The sequence below is a fragment of the Sciurus vulgaris genome (genome assembly GCF_902686455.1).
Source record: "Sciurus vulgaris genome assembly, chromosome: 4".
Lineage (NCBI taxonomy): Eukaryota > Metazoa > Chordata > Mammalia > Rodentia > Sciuridae > Sciurus > Sciurus vulgaris.
Genome location: NC_136464.1, coordinates 48,325,403 through 48,345,250, shown reverse-complemented (window position 1 = coordinate 48,345,250; position 19,848 = coordinate 48,325,403). Strand labels below are relative to the sequence as shown.

At 38.6% G+C, this 19,848-nt stretch overlaps 1 protein-coding gene and 1 pseudogene across 3 annotated transcripts; both read right to left on the bottom strand.

The window, feature by feature from the left end:
• Positions 1-1,867: 1,867 nt before the first annotated feature.
• On the bottom strand, positions 1,868-3,931 carry LOC306658742 (G2/mitotic-specific cyclin-B1-like; annotated as a pseudogene). The gene has a single exon. The product of its transcript is annotated as a G2/mitotic-specific cyclin-B1-like (transcript).
• A 5,531-nt stretch (positions 3,932-9,462) lies between these two features.
• TMEM254 (transmembrane protein 254) lies at positions 9,463-17,894 on the bottom strand. 2 transcript variants are annotated; one of them, XM_079138749.1, is made up of 4 exons: positions 17,666-17,894; positions 15,710-15,813; positions 15,447-15,506; positions 9,463-11,498 (listed from the first exon to the last, which is right to left on the bottom strand). In XM_079138749.1, the coding sequence occupies exons 1-4, from the start codon at positions 17,753-17,755 to the stop codon at positions 11,378-11,380; spliced, it is 375 nt and encodes a 124-aa protein (XP_078994875.1). In that variant the 5' UTR covers positions 17,756-17,894; the 3' UTR covers positions 9,463-11,377. The 2 variants fall into 2 exon arrangements, with proteins under 2 accessions (XP_078994875.1, XP_078994874.1); XM_079138748.1 differs by lacking the exon at positions 17,666-17,894 and adding an exon at positions 17,287-17,569.
• Between the last annotated feature and the right edge of the window lie 1,954 nt (positions 17,895-19,848).

Here is a 19,848-nt window from a genome sequence, read left to right as displayed (position 1 = left end):
TATGACATAGTCCTTGACAAATCTGCAGTGTGGATATCTGTTGGGGGCTATGCCATGTGGGCTGCACCGGGATGGTGCCTGGCGGCCAGCCAGGGGTTGTTTTGATCACATCGGCAGTGAGGAGGTTGATTAATATAAGCACACCCAGGTGTTTTGTCATTGGCCGTATTCAATTAAGTCCATGCACACAACATGTGCACAGGTGTTCCCGAGTGCTCCTGCTCAGGCCTGCTCATTTTGACCTTTGCCGTGATAGGGCAGCTGGCTCCTCGCCTGATCTCAACTAGCGTGGCTCCGCCCTCCGCCTCCTGGAGGGAATATAAGCGGGCAGTAGGCAGAAGGCAGAAAGCAGCAGCTAGCAGAGAAAAGAAGCAGCTAGCAGAGAGAAGAAGCAGCTAGCCCTCAGATAGATAGCACCTAGTTCACCGGATGCAGGACGCACCTCTAAGAAGAAGCAGCAGAACTCTAAGAAGAAATAGATCTCTGATAAGCGTAGCAAGCCTCTCTTTCTCTAAAAACTTCCTCTAAAAGCAAAGTCTCTCTTTCTATAAGCAAAGCCTATCTTTCTCTCAAAGCTTCTCTTCCTCTAAGCTCTTTTTCCTCAATAAGCTAGGGAATAAGCAAGCAAGGAAGCAGCTCAGAAATAGAAGTAGTTTATTTCCATTCCACCTCTGATAAATACCCATGCAATTGTTGCTTCAGGTGGTAACAAATATCCACGGGATTGTTGCCACAGGCGGCGACAGATATCCTATTGATGCAAGATAATTTTTAAATTAAAAAAGCAAAACTCAACCCAAAATAAACAGTTCCAAAGACTGTTAACTTATTAACATAAACATTACAAAGTTCTAATGCAATTCTATAATGGTCAAGGTTGTGTGGGAGAAGACATGCTCATACCCAGTGGAGATTTTTCAGGCGCTTGCATTCAGTGGCATTTTATAGATAGGCACTTGGTTTTGCTCCAAACGATAAAGCTGCTTGTTTGTGGGGGTGTTTCTGGATGCAGGTGCCTGGGAAGTCTTTGTTGGGTGTGGATATGTTTTTTTCCCATACAATTTTGTAGTGAGTTTTCGACCATTTGTGTGTTTATTGTGTATATGTAAGCTTTTATTTTCCAATTAGCAATTCACTTTTTAATATTTACAAAATGGCCAAAAAGCTTGCAAATATGTATTAATTGCATTCTAATTGGCAGTTTTTACACGTCAATTAAATTGTACAAAGAAGATGCACTTAAATCTATTTTTAAGTTATATAGTTTAATTATATCTTAATTTGGCTTTAGATGGTTTTAATATATTTGATAGTTTTTTTACCCCTTAGCTTCATCTATATAAATTTTTACTTTATGACAGTTCAAAACTTTTTTCACATTGATAAGACAGTTTATTCAACTTGCCACCAGAAATGTAAATTAAAATAACAAATGAGATAGAATATATATATATATATATATATATATATATATATATATATATATATATATTTGCCAGTTGAAGACCTTCAATTCTAACAATGATGCAGAAAAAACCAGCACATTTGCATGCTACTAATGACTCTGGGAAAATCATCTGGCTCCACCTTTTAGAACTTAAAATGCATACTCTGAGAAGTCTAGCATAGATAAAAGTGTAGTATAAAATGATACTTCAATAGCATGTTCCATAAAGGAAAGAGAAAATGCAATCTGAATGTCCACAGGACAATAGCTGAATACATTGCAGTTCATCCATAATATGTAATGTGATGCACAAATCCAGGAAGGTCTATATACATTGAAAAGAATCACTGTACAGAAGGAACCTATTTTGTAAAAAAATGACAACTTATATGTCAGATTCACACAAGGCATGAAAGGATACATTTCAAATCTTCAATGGGATTGAGAAGAGAGGGGTAAGTTTTTCTTAAAAGGATACATTTGTATGTTTTGAGCATCCTGTTATTTTGTTAAACCATTAAACAAAAAGATAAATACATAACATGGAAACTGGGTTTAGAATGTAAATTTTTTCAAAGTGAAAACATTTAAAAAATACTAGTTGATAGCTCAAAATTAATGGTTAAAGTAAATCACAGTTAGGGCAGAAACCCTCAGAATAAATAAAACAGAAAGAAGGACTAGGGATGAGGTGGTAGTCTTTTACTTTAAAAACAGAACTAGGTAGAAGATTCTCCAAGGTGACTTGGTTCACATGCAATATACCCTAATGGAAGTAACAGTTTTAGGTACTTTTACCACCTCATTAAAAAGCAAATGCCAGGTATATAAAACAAGTATATTAACATGTAGGCAACAATTATATACATCAGTTGGATCCCATAGTAAACTGAAAGGAGTTTAAAAAAAAAATCCTTTTAAGACAATTTTTAGGTTATCCAAGAATAGGAAGCAACCACAGTAAAGTGAGTTAAGCTATGAAAAATAAAAAGGGCCACAACCTATATTTCAAAGTATGTAAAGGTAGTATAATATGTACAGGTGGCACATGGTGCCAATTTTATTTGCAGATAAAGTATTCTAACTCAAATTTACAAGTTATACCTTTGCCACAGCCTTGGCTAAATCTTGAATTAGTGCAGAATTCAGCTGTGCAAGAGAGCTGATCTTTGCATGCTTAGATGTGGCATACTTGTTCTTGATAGTCATACGCTTTGTAAGCCCACAATTCACCATGACTATATTCTTAGCCAGGTGCTGCATAACAGGAAGAAGAGCCTCTTCAGTATATAACAGGTAATGCTGTAGAGTTGGTGTCCATTCACCATTGTCAAGAATTTTCAGTGCTAAGCAAAAAGCTCCTGCTGCAATTTGAGAAGGAAGAAAGTGCACCATATCATAGTCCAACATAGTTCCATCAGGTATTTAGCCAAAGTATGTTGCTTGACGTCAACCTCTCCAATCTTACTTAGAGGCTCTATGAAGGAAGTGCAGTGGTAGGGTGGGAGGGCAAACCAAAGTTTAAAACTCTTAGAATCTTCATTTCCATCTGTCTGATTTGGTGCTTAGTGTAAGTGTTGTTAGTCACAAAAGCCAAGTCACCAATTTCTGGAGGGTGCATTTCTTTGTGTTTGCTTGCAATAAACATGGCGGTGACACCAACCAGCTGCAGCATCTTCTTGGGCACACAATTATCTTGCATGAACCGATCAATAATGGCAACAGTAATATACATGGTCTCCTGCAGCAACCTGAATTTCATTTGAACCTGTACTAGCCAGTCAATTCGGATGGCTCTCATGTTTCCAGTGACTTCCCAACCCAGTAGGTATTTTGGTCTCACTGATTGTTCTTCCTCAAGCTGTCTCAGATAAGCATAAGTATCGTTTACATATTCACTACAAAGATTTGGATCTGCTCCATTTTCTGCATCCACATCATTCACTGCAAGAATTACTTCAGAAAAAGCCTGACAGAGATATTATTCTGCAGGAGCACATCCAGATGTTTCTACTAGGCTTGGAGAGGGAGTATCAACCAAAATAAGTTCAGGTGAAAGTGTTTTTTCCTTGACAGGCTCAGGTTCAGGTTCTGGTTCAGGTTCAGACTCTGGAACACACACAGGTGCCTTTTCCAGAGGTTTTGAAAGCTTTTTAGCAATAACTTTTCCAGTAGCTGATGGTTTTGCTTCCCTTTTCAGAGGTACTCTAGCCTGCAGCTGTTCACTGACTTTATTGCCATTATCTCCAAGAGCTGTTCTTGGCCTTAGCCCAGGCTTGGAGGCTGCAGCAGTGGCCACAGGGACACGCTTTGCACCTGCCCTACTGATCTTGGCCTTATTTTCAGCATTAATTTTCATGTTCCTGGTGACCCGGAGCGTCATGGCTTTCTCTTCACCAGGCAGTGGCTCAGCTGGCAGAAGCAGGCACAGGAACACCGAGCCTCGGACTAACCAAAGACCTGACCCCACCACAGATAAACAGCCATTCCTCTCCCAAACTTTTTTGTATTTTCTATAATGATCTTAAGAAATGCCTGCTTCAGAAGGTTTTAAGTTCAGTGCATTTTCTCTTGATATTGTGTCGGTTTTGTTAAAACCATTCCTTTGGTATGAAATGTTTTTGACTTATAAATCATTTTATGTACTTTTCCTACCTGGATTTTCAACCATTGAAAATGTATATGTCATTAGAATTAAACAAAATTTTATTTAAGTTCATTCTGACAGTAGAGTTCATTGTTTGGAATTTGAGAGAAGGGATGGATGATTGGATCTGTTTCATCTATAAAATATCAAGTTCTTATAACTAGTGCATTCCTGTTATTTGCTGGGTTTCATCATTTTGTCTAAAATAGAATATAAGTAAAAACTTACACATCATATTATCTAAAATAGTATGCCTGACAGTAAGGATGGAACCCACCTCTGCAAAGATACATCTGTCTTAACTATCTAGTTACAGGCCTTTATAGAAACCAGAAGGCATAAATCACCATCAGGGGTTGAACAAGATAACCATTGACTAGTTACACAGGGAATTCCTGTGTTTAAGGGGTTAAAGATGTCCTTTGTTGTATCTTAACATCAGACTGATTTTTTTAAAGGATTTTTTTTTTATGCTAACACTAGACAAAAATTAACTGTATTGGTAAAAATTTACCTCAAAGCATTTAATTTTATAGTGTGATTAATCCCAGGGCATTTGGTATGAACCAAAGTGCATCCCTTTTATATATGCCTGGCTCTAGTAAGGATGGCCAGGGATTTTTACAATATGGGTGCAAAGCACTTAAGCCACTTTTAAACTTAATGGATGATTTGGAGTCATATTAAGTGACTCCATCAGAATGTTAGAAAACACTTTAGGCATCAGTAGCATTGGGCCATACTGCAATATTAAAATACAAGTGTGAATTATTTTAGAGAGAGCTTTCATTTTTGTAATTTTTTTCATCAAGAATATTTCTGGTAAGCAGAAGACTTTTTAAAAATCTGATTTGGTTCATAAAGGTTTTAATATTGCCCAACATACTACTGGGGTAGCATTTAAAAAACGAGTATTTGTGAACTCTTTGTTTCTTAGGGGTTTGTACATCTCTGCCATGGACATATATGAAATTAATTGTAATTATACTCAACTGCTACTGTCTGGGCAGTGGCTTGGGTTTTTATCGAGCAACAACTTAGACACGTGACTGTAATATGCTACAATTGTGTGTGCTGAAAATATGTGAAAATGGTTGAATGTGGACTGTGTATATATGAATGTAAAAATTTCTGTGAGATGCTGCTGTCACCACTTATCATGAAATATATTCTAGAGATTTTAATCCTAGTGGCCAGTTCTATGATACTGTATGTATTCTACAGCTGATGACAGGGTAAGACTGTTTAGTGAATATTTGTTAAATTTTATTGTTGTGGTCAGAGATAATTTCAAAATAAAATTTTAATGTCCTACCTTAAAAAATAAAATAGGACATAAAAGGGACAAAAATAAAGTAACCTCTCTTTGTATGTGTGCACTATAAAAAAAATCAGACTTTATTATAATTAAAGTCGTGTGTCTTTTTCCTGTCTTTGTTATATATGGTACCCTCAATGTGAACTTTATAATAAACAATTTTATTTATTCTGTAATAAAGATATTATTTTTCACCCCCCCAAAAATTGTGCACATGTATGATGTATATAGCATAATGTTTTGAAATATGTGTACATTGTGAAATAACTATATCAGGCTAAATAAAGTCACTTTATATATATATATAATATATATATATATTTTTGTTGTCGTTGTTGTGAAAACACTTAAAAATCTCTTTTTAGCAATTTTCAAGTCCACAATACATTGTTAATAACTATAGTCACCATATTGTACAACAGACCTCTTGAACTTAATTTCTCCTATCTAACTGAAAAATTGTATCCTTTGACCAACATTCTCCAGCCTCTGGTAACCTCCAGGGTATTCCGAGTTCAACTTTTTTTAGAGTGCACGTGTAAGTGAGGTCATGAGGGATATGTCTTTCTGTGTCTGACATTTCATTCAACATAATGAATAACATAAGAATATGTTATGTTGAATTTCATTCAACACATTTTCCTTATGCATTCATCTGTTGAGGGACGTTGAAAAAAACGTGGGAGTGCAGATGTCCCTTTGACATTGCTGATCTCATTTCCCCTGGATATATACCCAGTAATGAGATTGCTGGGTCATGCTAGTTCTATTTTTAATTTTTTGAGGACCCACCGTACTGTTTATCACAAGTGGGTATGCTAATTTACATTCCCAGCAGCAGTGTCCTAGGGTTTCCCTTCCTCTGCATTCTTGCCAATGCTTAACATTCCTCATTTTGGTAATAGCCATTTCTAACTGGTATGAGATGATGTCTTATTGTGGTTCAGTTTGCACGTCTCTGATTAGTGACCTTGAGCATTTCCTCACACATCTGTTGGCCATTTGTTTGTCTTTTCATGTGTGTGTAGTACTGGGGATTGACCCTAGGGATGCTCTACCCCTGAGCTACATCCTCAGCCATTTTTAAGTTTTAATTTTGAGATAAAGTCTCATTATGTTACCAAAGCTGGACTTGAACTTGTGACCCTCCTGCTTCAAACTCCTGAGTCACTGCAATTACAGGCTTGTGCTACCAAGAGCGGAGGCTTTTTTTTTTTTTTTTTTTCTCTTTTTTATTTTTTTGTTCTGGGGATTGAACCCAGGGGCGCTTAACCACTGAGTCACGTCCTTGATATTTTTTATTTTATTTATTTTCAGACAGGGTCTTGCTAAGTTAACTGGGGCTTTGCTATGTTGCTGAGGCTGGCTTTGAACTTGCTGTCCTCCTGCCTCAGCCTCCCAAGTTGTTGGGATTGCAGGCATTATGCCACCACATCTGACTTTTTTCTTCTTTTGAAATTATCTACTCAGGGGCTTTCCCCATTTATTGTTTTTTTTTTTTTTTTGCTATTCAGTTTGAGTTCCTGACATGGTTTGGATATTAACCCTTTATCAGGTGTATGGCTTTGCCCATATTTTCTCCCATTCTGAAGGTTGTCTCTTCCCTCTGTTGTGAATTCCCATTGCTGTGCAGAAGCTTTTTACTTTGATGAAATCCTGTCTATTTTTACTTCTGTTACCTGTTCTTTGGAGGTCATATCCAAAAATCATTGCTCAGATTAATGCCATGGAGCATTTGTATCTTCTTCAACTTCTTTCATCATGATTTTCATTCTCAGTGTAGAGACCCTCCACATTCTTGGTGCAATGTATTCCTAAGTACTGAATATTTTGGTATCTTAGAAGCCATCTTAATATGTTTCTTGGAAATTGCAGATACAACACCAGGCTTGGTGGCACACACCTGTCATCCCAGCGGCTTGGGAGGCTGAGGCAGGAGGATCCTGAGTTCAAAGCCAGCCTCAGCAACTTAGCAAGGCTCTAAACAACTTAGCAAGACCATCCCTAAATGGGCTGGGGATGTGGCTCAGGAGTTAAGCACCCCTGGGTTTAATCCTCAGTACACACACACACACACACACACACATATATATATATATATATATATATACACATATATATATATATATATATTGCAGATCCAGTAGCAATTGAATAGCATTTTCAAATGTCCACTGTGGAATCAGTGTACAAATCTCTTCATAAAGAGAAAAAATGTTTTTGGAGAATATACTTTAATTATACAGTTAAAAAATATTTAGATGGGTAAAGAACTACATAAAATTGTACACAATGAAAACTAAGTTTCCATTTCATCTTTTTTTTGTTGGTTCTTTTTAGTTATACATGATAATAAAATATACTATGACATAATTATAAAAGCATGGAGCATAATTTGTTCTAATTCAGTCCCTGGTATTTTCTCTTCCTCCTAATCCCTGTTCCCTTCCCACTACTCATTTTTCTGCCATTTATAGTTTTTTAAATGAGTGTTTTGTGGATGTACATGATGGTGAGATTCACTGTGGTATCTTCATATATGTACATAGGAAAATTAGGTCAGACTCATTTCACTGTCTTTCCTTATGCCCCTCCCTTCCTCCCCTTGTCTACTCCTCTGACCTATTATTATTTTTTCATCCTACTCTTATTTGGATTAACTTCTTCATATCAGAAAACATTTGGCCTTTAATTTTTTGGGCCTGTCTTGATTCACTTAGTATGCTGATTTTAAGTCCTTTGGATATATATGGAGTGGGATAACCCAATCAAGTGGTGGTTCCAGTCCTAGTTTTCTGAGGAATATCCATACTGCTTTTAAGAGTGGTTGCACCAATTTGCATTCCCACCAGCAATGTGTAAGGACACCCTTCTCCCTACATCCTCACCAAAATTTGTTGTTACTTGTATTCTTCATAATTGCCATTCTGACTGGAGTGAGATGAAATCTCAGTGTAGTTTAAATTTGCATTTCCCTAATTACTAGGGATGTTGAGCATTTTTTTTCATTTATTTTTGACCATATGTCTTCTTTTGAGAAATGTCTGTTTAGTTCCTTAGCCCATTTTTTTTGGTGTTTTTTTTTTTTTTTTTTTTAACTCTTTGAATATCCTGAATATTAGTGTCCTGAGAAGCAGGTGGCAAAGACTTTGGACTCTCATTGTCTAGTCTGGATGAAAATGGAAACCTGACTTATAGACAGGTCATTATAGACAAAAAGTCTTGCAGAGACTTCCACCATCATACCAACACTTTACTCAGCTTTCCTTCCAGCACTTTTCCCTCTGTGCTGGCAATAAAAGGGAAGGGAAATGGTATTTATAAACCAAGCCATCAAATTCAGAGCTTTAATTATGGAAACAACAGGATGGACCTTAGCAAGATAAAATTGCAATTGTACTCTATCCTCTAACTTCTCTGTTCTGTGTGTTCAATGTAAAGACATAAGGGCAAGTTGTTTTCCTAAAAAGCCTCTTAACACATCGAGAATTTAACCTTTTAAACCCAAGGCTTTGTGTTAACACCATGACTTATAAAACATGTTCAGACTTGGATTCGTGAACATGTGAATGGAAGACAGGTTAGTTTATGTGTTTGATCTGTTATTAAGTTGTGAGGTCAATTTTTCTTTCTTTTTTGTTCTTCTAAACTATACATGCTCTGGAAATCTTTTGGGTTGGTAAGAAAACAGTTCAGTCTGTTCCTGTTCCATGAAGATGTCTCTGGCCTTTCCTCATCCCAACTCAACATAGATCTGTTTCTCCTATATCACTACCATGACTACAATGCAGATCCATGATGTCTCCATTTTTCTGTTTACTTTTTGCCTCACAGACTTACTTCTAAACTTCTGGGCTGTGGGGGAAGGGGGTGACATGAGGCCCAGAGTCCTGCCTCTCTTTGGGAGACGTTGGGATGAAGTTTAAGGTTCCATAAGTTTAGGTGTAGGGGTAAATTTCAAGTTAGATTTAAATTTTGTGTTGGGTTAGGGTTAGGGTTAAGGTTAGGGAAGGAATGTGTATATCAGGAAACAAGACTTTTCCCAGAAAGTATGTTTGAAAATATTTTGAAATAGCAAATGGTTTCGTGTGAGTCATACAAATACACTTTGTATTTGTAGCATCTACTAAGATCCCTTTTGGTTCTAAGCCACAGTAATACCACAAATAAGATTATAGGATTTTTTATGTTTGGCATTTTAAAAATACCAGAACACTTCACTTGCTGCACAGATGCTACCAAATACTGAATGAAAACAGAAACAAAGAGGAAACAATCCTACAGGGAAAAAGAGACACTGGTGTCCAACCCAGTGACTCAGCGAGCACGCAGGAGCGGAGAACTACATAACCCACAACCAGGGCATTCTGCATTTATCAGTGAAAAACAAACTGATATCTGAACCATACAAACAGTTCCGTTTAGAGCCTACTGAGAAAAAGAAAAAAAGAAAGAAAAAGAAAAAACCATTTGATTGGAGAAACAGTCACAGCATTTTTTCGAGTTAGTCCATTTCATTCAATCATCTGCCATATTGTTCTGGACACCACCAGTATTACTGTCATTATTAGTTCCATTTGGAGATAGCCATGCTTTACAAAAATCTGGGTTGGATCTCCATGATGCTTAATTCCTGGTCAAAAATCTTTTTCTTTTACTAAGAAGTATCCTCTACTCACAAGAGAAAGATCAGGAAAGACTGAGATACATTTGCAAAAAATTTATCTCCACTAAAGCAATTCATAGTTCATGATCTCTCATGGGGGCTTTCTTTTTGGGGAGAGTTCTCATAAATGTCTGCTAACACAACAACCTGCCCACTGTATCACAAAGGGAAATGAGGAATATTCCCCAGAGAACAAGCAGGTGCTCTCCAGAGGAGCCCTAATGGCTCCTAAGGATGACAGCATCATCTTAGGGACAAATTAAAGGGACAGAGATAGGGGACCTCTCTCCCCAACAGCCAGTGGTAATAAGGTACATCCAGATTAACCAGGGAGGAGGTAACCAGCTTGATAACCTACAGGCTAGGATCTCTAGACAGGAATGTGGAAGTGACTGAGTAAGCTAGGGCTGGATGAAGAAAGTGACAGACAATAGGAAAGTGGGGACAATCTAAGTTTCCCCAGAGGTCCCACAGAAAGGTGGCACCACTACTGAAGTCATCCTGAGCTTTCCTATGAGATGAGGGTACATGGAATGAATGGTTCAGAACAAGTGGAAAGTGAAACGTTGCCTCCTTTGTTCAGTAACACTGGAGGAGCACCACTGCTGATGTGCAGGTGGGGACCAATGCCAAGGAGAAAAGGACAGCTGCCTACGTTGTGGCCCTGAGTCGAAGGGGCAATCGAGCAGTGGCCATCAGATTCTGCATCCCACGGAGCACTGTGTTCCTGGGGTCCTGTGCTGGGAAGGATCACTTCTGGCTGGCAGCATCAGGGAAATGTGCCCTGGCCCTCTGGCTCTTGGCTCTCAGTGGGTCCTTTGGGCTTTTATGCAAGTGCTCAGTTGAGAAGATCTGATCCTGCCTCACAGGTGTCTAACAAATGTATTGTGGAAGTGCTGTTTTATTTTGGTTCAGAAAGACGGGGGCAAAATTAGAAGAGATGTTTTTCTTAGAAACAGAGCACAGGTTCACCAGCACACAACTCTAGTACTTGCTTCAGCCCTGAAGACAGAAAGGGACCAGCACAGCCAAGGGTCTCAGAGTGGGTGGCTGCAAGTCTGCTCCACTCAGGTTTTCTGCAGAACTTGGAAAGCCAAAATTTCTTCTTTCTTTCTTAAGTAACAACTAATCTACTCAAGCTCAACCAGAGCATATGGGAGAAAAATGAATAATGAGAGGGTCTTAAATACCTTTGTAGGACAGATACTTCTAGAATATAGAAAGATCATCAAGTAAACACGGCACTCCCAAAAAGAGAGTCTGAATGTAAAAGTGGAGAGAAAGTTTTGGGTAACCCCTTTAACTGTGTTTTTGGTGCTTTGGCCTGTAAGCAATCAAGATGGAGAGAGATGCTATCCCAAAGAGGAAAGTCTGCAGGAACCAGAGTAGTTGAGCCCGACTGTCTGTGATTCCTTTATACCTGAAAAAGAAAGGACAAAATTTAAACACCAGAATTTTAATTTTATGGTTTTATGCAGGTTTTTGACTTCTATTTGTTTTTTATTTAGAATTTCCATCTACTTTCATTAGGTTTATTTTGCTGTTTTTCTCTGGAATATGAAAGATTAGTTCATTTATTTTTCATCTCTCTTGTTTTCTGATAAATGCATCTCAGATGGTACACTTCCCTAGGAACAGTCTGGCTACTGTCTGGGGTACAGTACTATATAACTATTTCTCATGTGAATCTTAACAGTGGATAGGGTAAACAGCACTAGCAGGGCTTCAGAGCAAATGTCTTGAAGACAGACCAGACGACAATCCTAGTTTGCCACACACTAGCTGTGACCTGGCAAAATAGGAATAGTAGCGTCTAACTCATCAAGTTTTGAAGTGATGGGTAAGATAATATACACAAAGTGCTTAGGAAAGAGCTTGGTACATAGTAGTAATAAATACCTGCTCATGTAGTCTTTCAAATTAAACTGCCTAAAACAAAACCCAAAAGAAAAATGAAAAAAAAATTTTTATTCAATTGAAGGAAACTTTGCTAAAGTCTCATCTGTAATATAAATTTCATGTGGATGACTTTTTATTTAAAACAAAACTTTACATGTAAGAGCATATGAATTTCTACACTAACAGATTTAAAAGAGAAGCACCATAAAAACTCTTAATAAGGGTCTGGGGTCGTAGCTCAGTTGCAGAGCTCTTGACTTGCACATGTGAGGCACTGGGTTGGATCCTCAGCACCACATAAAAATAAATAAAATAAAGGTGTTGCATCCATCTACAACTAAAAATATTTAAAAAAAACTCTTAATAAATTCAGAAGAAGCATTTGATAAATTTTAACACCCATTCTTTTAAATTTTTTTTTAAGCTGTAGATGGACACAATACCTTTATCTTATTTATTTACTTATTTTTGGGTGGTGCTGAGGATCCAACCCAGTGCCTCACATGTGCCAGGCAAGCACTTTACCACTGAGCCCCATTCCAGCCCCTAAACACCCATTCTTAATAAAACTTTTCAGCAAACTTAGAAATACAATGGAACTTCCTAAATTTAATAGAGATTACAGAACTCCAGGATAAACACAATTCCTGTTACATGTTACACACAGAAGGCTTTCTTTAAGATCAGGAACCAGGCATAATGTCTACTACCACCACTTTCATTTGGCACTCTCCTGCAAATATAGCCAGCACATAAAGGAAAGAAACATAAATGAAAGGCACACAAAACTGAAAAAAGGAAATGCAACTATCTGGGCACAATTGTATACCTAGAAAACTATTAGAATTAGTAAATGGACTAAATAAATAAATAAATGGACTTTGCAAGGTTGTTGGATATTAGAGTAATATATAAAAATTGACTATCCCCATACAGACTACCATCAAATAATTAGAAAAGGAAGAGAAGTCATTTATAATATCATCTGAAAGTAAAACAGCTGGACAGAGTCAAACAAGAATAAACACAGAATGTGTAAGAACTCTTAATATAGAACTTTATTGATATATTATAGAAGATTCAAATAAATGGAGACAGATCAGTTCGTATTTAGAAGATGCAGGAATGGAGATACATCAGTTCTCTTTAAAGTAATTCACATGGTGGATACAATAAAGATCTCAACAGGTTTAGATTTTTGCTTTTGCAACACATGACAAGGATAAAAATGTGTAAAGGTCCAAGAGCAGGCTCTCTCTTGAACAAGAAGGTGAGAGGATGTGGTTTATCAGTTGTCAATGATCATAAAACCACCACTACTGACAGTGCCATGTTGTCCCAAGAACAAACAAACAGGCCAATGCAACAAAACAGAAAGCTGAGAAACAACCATACGCATATGTACATATGATATAAGATGGAGCTCATCAATGGAAATTGAACATATTCACAAATAGCTATGGGAGAGCTGAGCATCCATATGGAAAAAGATGACATTAGAAACCTCTTTCCCCACAAAAATCAGTTCCAGGTACATTGAAGGTATAAGTTTGAGAGGCAAAACTGTAAAACTGTTAGAAGATACTGTTAAAAGAATATTTTCATCATTTCAGTATAAAGAAAAAATTAATAAATTTGACTATACTGATCAACTTCTATTTTTCAAAAGATCTAACAGAGTAGAACAACCCAGAGAAAGAATATTTGCAAAACATCTATGGGACAAAGTATTTAAATTCAGGGGGAAAAGAAAAAAGTATCTATAGATGAATAAGAAAAGGGCCGACACCCAACAGAGGTGTTAGTGGGGGCAGGGGTAGGGAAACAGGCCTGCCCTACACTCTTGTTAGAAGTATAAATTAGTTCCTTAGTTTTGAAGGTAACAAGGTGATATATATCAACAGTTAATTTATTCATTCCTTAATTTTCAAATTTTTAGAAGGGTACTGGACCTGGGTGGGTTTTGAAGGAACCCTGCCTGAAAGGCCCAACTGAAGCAGAGATGTGATCTCAATAAAAGGGTAAAAGTCTTTCCCAAAACAGGTCCTGAAGATAAAACTGCAAAGTGGTGCACTGGAGGGGGCACCAGGAGAAACCATCAAAGGAAATGCAAAGGGAGATCCACACTGGTGAGTGATTTCCTCCAAATTCAACCAAAGCCCCTCTAAATAAAAAGGATCCACACTGAGTTTGCAACAGATACACCCAGATACCTGATCAGGAGACTGGGCCCTTTTCCCCCTAACCATTCCTACCATTCCAAGGAGGCCACAAGCGGTCTCCTGAGCCCCAGTTGGATAAGAGCTGACATTATGGATTAGAAAAAGCTTATAGTTTTAATAAACAGACTAGATTAGAGTGAACAATTATAGGTAGTGACTAGAAAACCTACGGATCTGTTTGAGTTTCACCCAGGGCTATAGTGAGAGACAGGGAAAAATCGATAGGGTAAATTTGCTTGGAGAGGGGTGAAAAGAACATGGTTGCTTTCTGCTCCTCTGGTAGAAAGTCCAGTGTATTTAATAACAAGAAGAGAGAACACTGTAATCTATTAAATGCACTTAGCAGTTTCTCCCATAGTATGCACATGATCAATTATTTTATTATTATTTATTTAATATTTTTAATTTTATTTATTTTACTTATTTTATATTTTTAAATTTTATATTTATTTTGTTTTATTATTTTATTTTATTTTATTTTATTTTACCAAGCCACAGCCCAGTTCATGGCACATGACTTGAGGTTAAACAACAGGTCTGGGGAGATAGAGGTCAAAGGCCACAGAGGACAATTATTTTTATTATTAAAATATAGTAGTAATACAATGTCCCACTTTGTACTTTTAGAAGTAATACAACAATAATCATTTTATTCTTTGTATCATAATTTATGTATATGTTTATGCAAAGCACAAAATGTAAAGAGATTTGTTTTTCTGGTACTTTTAGACAGTATTAACCTACACTGGCATCTGATATATAGGGTATAGTTAGGGGTTTTTAACTTGTATTGTGCTCCAGAATTATATATGTAACTTTAAGAAAGATCATATTCCTATGTCTGAAGCAAGACCTACCAGATCAGAATCTCTGGGTCTGGAAACCAGGCATGCGTATTTTGTAAAAGCTCCTCAGATGACTCAGTTGTGAAACCAGGACTGTGAACCATTGGCCTACATCAATAACTTAGCTCTTTTTTCTAAACTAGAAGGAAGCTTAACCTTTTGTTCTAGTTGGGGTACACAGTTTTTAAAACAACAAAAGTCATCTCAATTAGATAACTAAATAACTAATTCATCAAACATTTACTGAGTACTCCATGTCAGGTTTAGTACTAGGTATGGGGATTTAGATCTACTATGAGAGTGCTCTCAGTCTACAAGTATTTAAATTATTGAAATGTGGCTACTCTCAACTTACATTAAACACCATGAGAAAGGTGACAAAGACCTGTTACAAAGACTTACTTGCACAATACCATGGCATATAAGGACTCTCCCACGTGAATCAGCCAGGCAAGCCAATACCTGAATCAGGAAAAAAACAGTTTTGTCTAGTTTAAGGTAACAGTTATCAACTGAGGAAATCTAACACAGAAAACTTAAAAAGAAAGGTGTCCTAATGTGAACTAGCACCACTGTTAGAAATCTAAAGGCAACTGCAGGTTTTCCAGGTCTCCAGGGAGACCAGGGATGCAATGTCCACAACTAGTTTCTGTGGCCCTCCTTACCCATTTCGCAGTAGGCTGTGATGGTGGTTCACCAAATACTGAGTGAAGTAGCCCAGGGGTCCAAGGCTCTGATAAGGGATACTCTGAGGCCAGAGGACAACCCACTGGAAAAGAGCCAGAAGCACAGAGTATCTTTTAGGTCATTTAAAAGATCAGCAATTATTTATTTATTTGTTTTTGAGAGCAACTATGAAGTAATACGGATTCTACAAAAACAACTCAGACTGAAGAAACTCTGAACAGGTTCATTTGGTCCTCCATTGTGACTTCTAATTTATAAAAGCAACTAAACTGAGATGTTTATGAACAGGAAACTATTATCAGACTCAGTGCCCAGGGTGGCTAATTCCTAATCTTATTAATGAATTTCAGCAAAACATGATTTTATAGAGGTCATAAACTTTTTTTTTGTGTATGTTCCTTGACTAGCTTTTTATTGAAGAACTATAGCTTAAGTCAAACACCCATTTAATGTAAAACTCCTCTCTCTTCTTTCACTTTTGTGTATTTCTAAAATTGGAAATGCTCTACTGCACAGAGAAGGAAAATAGGTAAGATCCACTTTGTGAAGTTATAATACCAACTGGTTCAACACATACGGCTTCTGTAGTAAAATTATCAACCTTTCTTTAGCCTATTTTGTAATCTCTACCAGCTTAGTTTTTTTCTAAGAATTGTCAACAGCTCCAAAATTTATTGTTCCATTCATCTCTGTCAAGAGAAACACTCTCTCCCAAGATGTTATTTCACATACAAAATTAAAATAAAGCATGAATTATCACTGCATCTTACCAAACCAAAGCAAACAAGATTCAGTATCTACCAGCTCCACAATATCCCAATGTGAAGTCCCCAAGACTTTCCTCCCTTTATATTTTATCTAAATAGAGAGTCAAAACAGTATATCAGAAATGCACCTTTGAAAAACTTCAACTCAATGCCTTAATTTTGCATATGGGGAAATCAGGACAGAGGTGGTCACACTTGACACCAAACTCCGTGGACATGAGAATCCCCAATCTGCAGAATCTCTTGGGCAATATCCAAATAGCTATGCCTTCCTTCATAATTATACCAATTTAGCCCCTGATCTATTTCCTAGCATCTTTCCCATTACACTTTAAGCAGATTCTCGACTAGACAAAAGACGTTCTTCCTCTGTAGTGCTTTCTTGCTGCCACATCTATACCCAGTTAGTTATATCCTGTTTATCCCTTTTTAGCAACTTAATCATACCCATTCTTTAGGTTTACCCCCATTTTCTAAGCAATTCCAACTGCTTCAAACACTCTGCTCCGGAAATTCTATCCTGAGTTGACAGGCCTATGGAAGTCTGTCAACTTGACTTTTGCACTCTTTGTGAGAGGCTCAGACTCGGTTAAGTCTCAACAACTTGGACGCGAGGGCAGAAGCTCTCTAAAGCAGAAATCTTCCCAAGAACCCACCAACTTCCGCTTACACCAGTAACGTAGGCAACCGTCAGGGGCGCGTGCGCAGAAACCTCATTCCCACAGCATCCCTGACCCTACGAGGGCCTGGTGGGCCCAAACCCATCCACCGCCCGCCCCGCGCCTCACCGAGAAGTATCCCAGCCCCAGGGCTGTGACCAACGAGGGCCAGGGTCTGGCAGTACGGAAGTAGGCGGTAGCATCCCTGCCGGCCTGCGACTTCCCCACCACCATCTTGAAAGACCTAGGCACTGAGTCGTCGGGTGGGGAGCTGTGCCTGCTTTCACTTAGGGAAAGCCTGGCGAGCCGGTTTCTCAGAGCCTAGAGCACCCGCCCAAGGCCTGCTGACAGACTAATGCGCCCGCATCTCCTCCCCAGCTCTCAACCTCTCCCCGCCCGCTCCAAACGCGCCGGGGCCGGGACTGCGCCTGCGCGGCCTCCCTGCGGGCAGGTCCTGCCACCTTGCAGCGCTCGCTCCCTTCCCGGGATGGGTGGCCATTGCTCTTACCGTGTAGTAGCCAAAGGAGAGGGTGATGACTGTGAACCAGAACAGACTGCCCTTCCGGAAGTAGGCTGCACTACCTGCTACGGTCGACATCGCTGCAGAATGAGCGGGGATGGGAGCTGAGTCCGACCCGAGCGGGGCCAGGGACCCGAGTTGGGCGAGGGAGAGGCGCCACCGCGCGGGGCAGAGACAGGAAGCGCGCCCTCGCGCTTCTGCTCCTCACCCCGCACCCCGCGCTCACGGAGCCACATCCCCAACCATTATTTTTTTAATGTAGAGACAGTCTCCCTGAGTTGCTTAGAACCTCACTAATTTGCTGAGGCTCGCTTTGAACTCGGGATCCTCTTGTCTCAGCCTGCCGAGCCGCTGGCATCAGAGAGCTCTCTTCATGACCAACTGACTTCTTGAGTTGACATCAAAACCAACCAACGTTCTGTTTCCTCATACATGAGTCTTGGACTGTAATGTTTTGAAGAATGAATTTCAGATTATGTAATGCAATCCATTTCCCAGATAAACCATAGGGCCCAAATATCATTACCCGCGACAAATAGTATATTTTTAGTCTTTTTCATCTTTGATCGTACCACTCTCTTGAATCTTCTTCCTCTCTGAATAAGTATTTTCTCAGCTTTTCCTTTTACTTCTTATCCCCTAGATACAAATTTGCCTTATATGCTTTTGAGATTCAATTTTCATCTCCCTTTTGATGACTCTAAAATGGTCTAATTTTGACCTCTCCCCAGTTGCCTGCTGGTCACTTTCACCAGGTAACCTAGACACCTCAAAAACAAAAAGTCAACTTTCATTATTCACAGTCAGTTATGACCTCAGCGCCGCTACTTATGTTAACAGCACTCTCCTACCCTGTAATCCCATATCTAGTTAACTGTAGAGAATCCTATTGGTGGGGTGACATGATATTGCACTCTTCTAGATTAAATCGTGGTTTGTTTGATTCCCACTCGGGTCACTCCTTTCTGATTTTTGCCCTTCAATAACCCACATGCATATGGCTTATCAGATCTACAAATGACAGGATCCTCTTCAATAACCCACATGCATATGGCTTATCAAATCTACAAATGACAGGATCCTCTTCAATAACCCACATGCATATGGCTTATCAAATCTACAAATGACAGGATCCTCTTCAAGAAAATCTGACTAAGGTTTTCCTGTTGCTTTTCAGGAACTTACCTGATCCTTATTCCTTATTTGAAAGTATTTTTCTTTGGATAGTAAATCTGCAACAAGGGAGATACTGGAGAAATAATTCACCTTAGGATAGACAAAATGGCTTGGGTTAAAGGACCATAGAGAGCTAGATTATAGTTTTATAACTTTTGAAACCAGCAAGTTGGTGGGAAGAGTAGGTACAGCTCACAACCGAAGGATCTTGTTAGCCTATCAGGCACACATCAGGAATCCAAATATGACATAGGACTTCTACTTAGGTGTGAGTAGTTTATGTCAATCCATGAAGAATCCACAAACATTTTCAGAAGGGCTTCCTCTCTTCTATGTAACTTGTCTTTTACAAGTGACAGGGAACGAGAATTCTGTAACCTCTGGGCTGTCAGAGAACTTTCTTACTGCTGGACACTTCCTGCTTTCTGAACGGTTTGATGACCTAAACTTGGAAAACAAGAATTATTTCTTTTTTCCCCATAAGATTGGTCTAGGAGTTATCAAGACACACCCCAAAGGACTGTAATAATTAAATACCTTTGGTATTTGACATGCAAAAATCAACAAATAGATCAATGGGAAATAATACCCACTAAAAGAAGTCATTTAGGCAAGCATTTATTTTATGAAATTTATTTTCCAAATTAAGGAGGAAAATAGACAATCTGCTAAATGATTCTGGGGTAATGAGTTAACTATTTGGGCCTCACTAATTTGCTGAGGTTGAACTAGTGGTCCTTGAGGCTCAGCTTCCTGAGATGGAGGGATTACAGGCATGCACCCACCATGCCTGACCTAGTTATCGTTTTGGGGGGAAAATTTTTCAACTTTGCTCCTCATCCCCAAACACACATTCTCAAAGCAGTATCACAGGGTACAGAGAGAAATAGTACCCCCAGGGGTGTTCTGATGAGATGGCTAGAGAGTAGAATGGGTATATATGTTCCAAGATGTAGCAAATCACTTCCTCCACACTTTTTCAGGATCATAAAGGG

Bases quoted from the DNA above. Each gene is read 5' to 3' on its own strand.
- TMEM254 (XM_079138748.1), bottom strand. From the start codon at position 17,391: ATGGTGGTGGGGAAGTCGCAGGCCGGCAGGGATGCTACCGCCTACTTC. The intron at 15,814-17,286 runs GTGAGGCGCGGG...GCTCTTTTCCAG, and splicing joins TGGGGCTGGGATACTTCTCG to TGGGTTGTCCTCTGGCCTCA. The intron at 15,507-15,709 runs GTAAGGAGGGCC...TTCCTGATTCAG, and splicing joins CACAGCCTACTGCGAAATGG to GTATTGGCTTGCCTGGCTGA.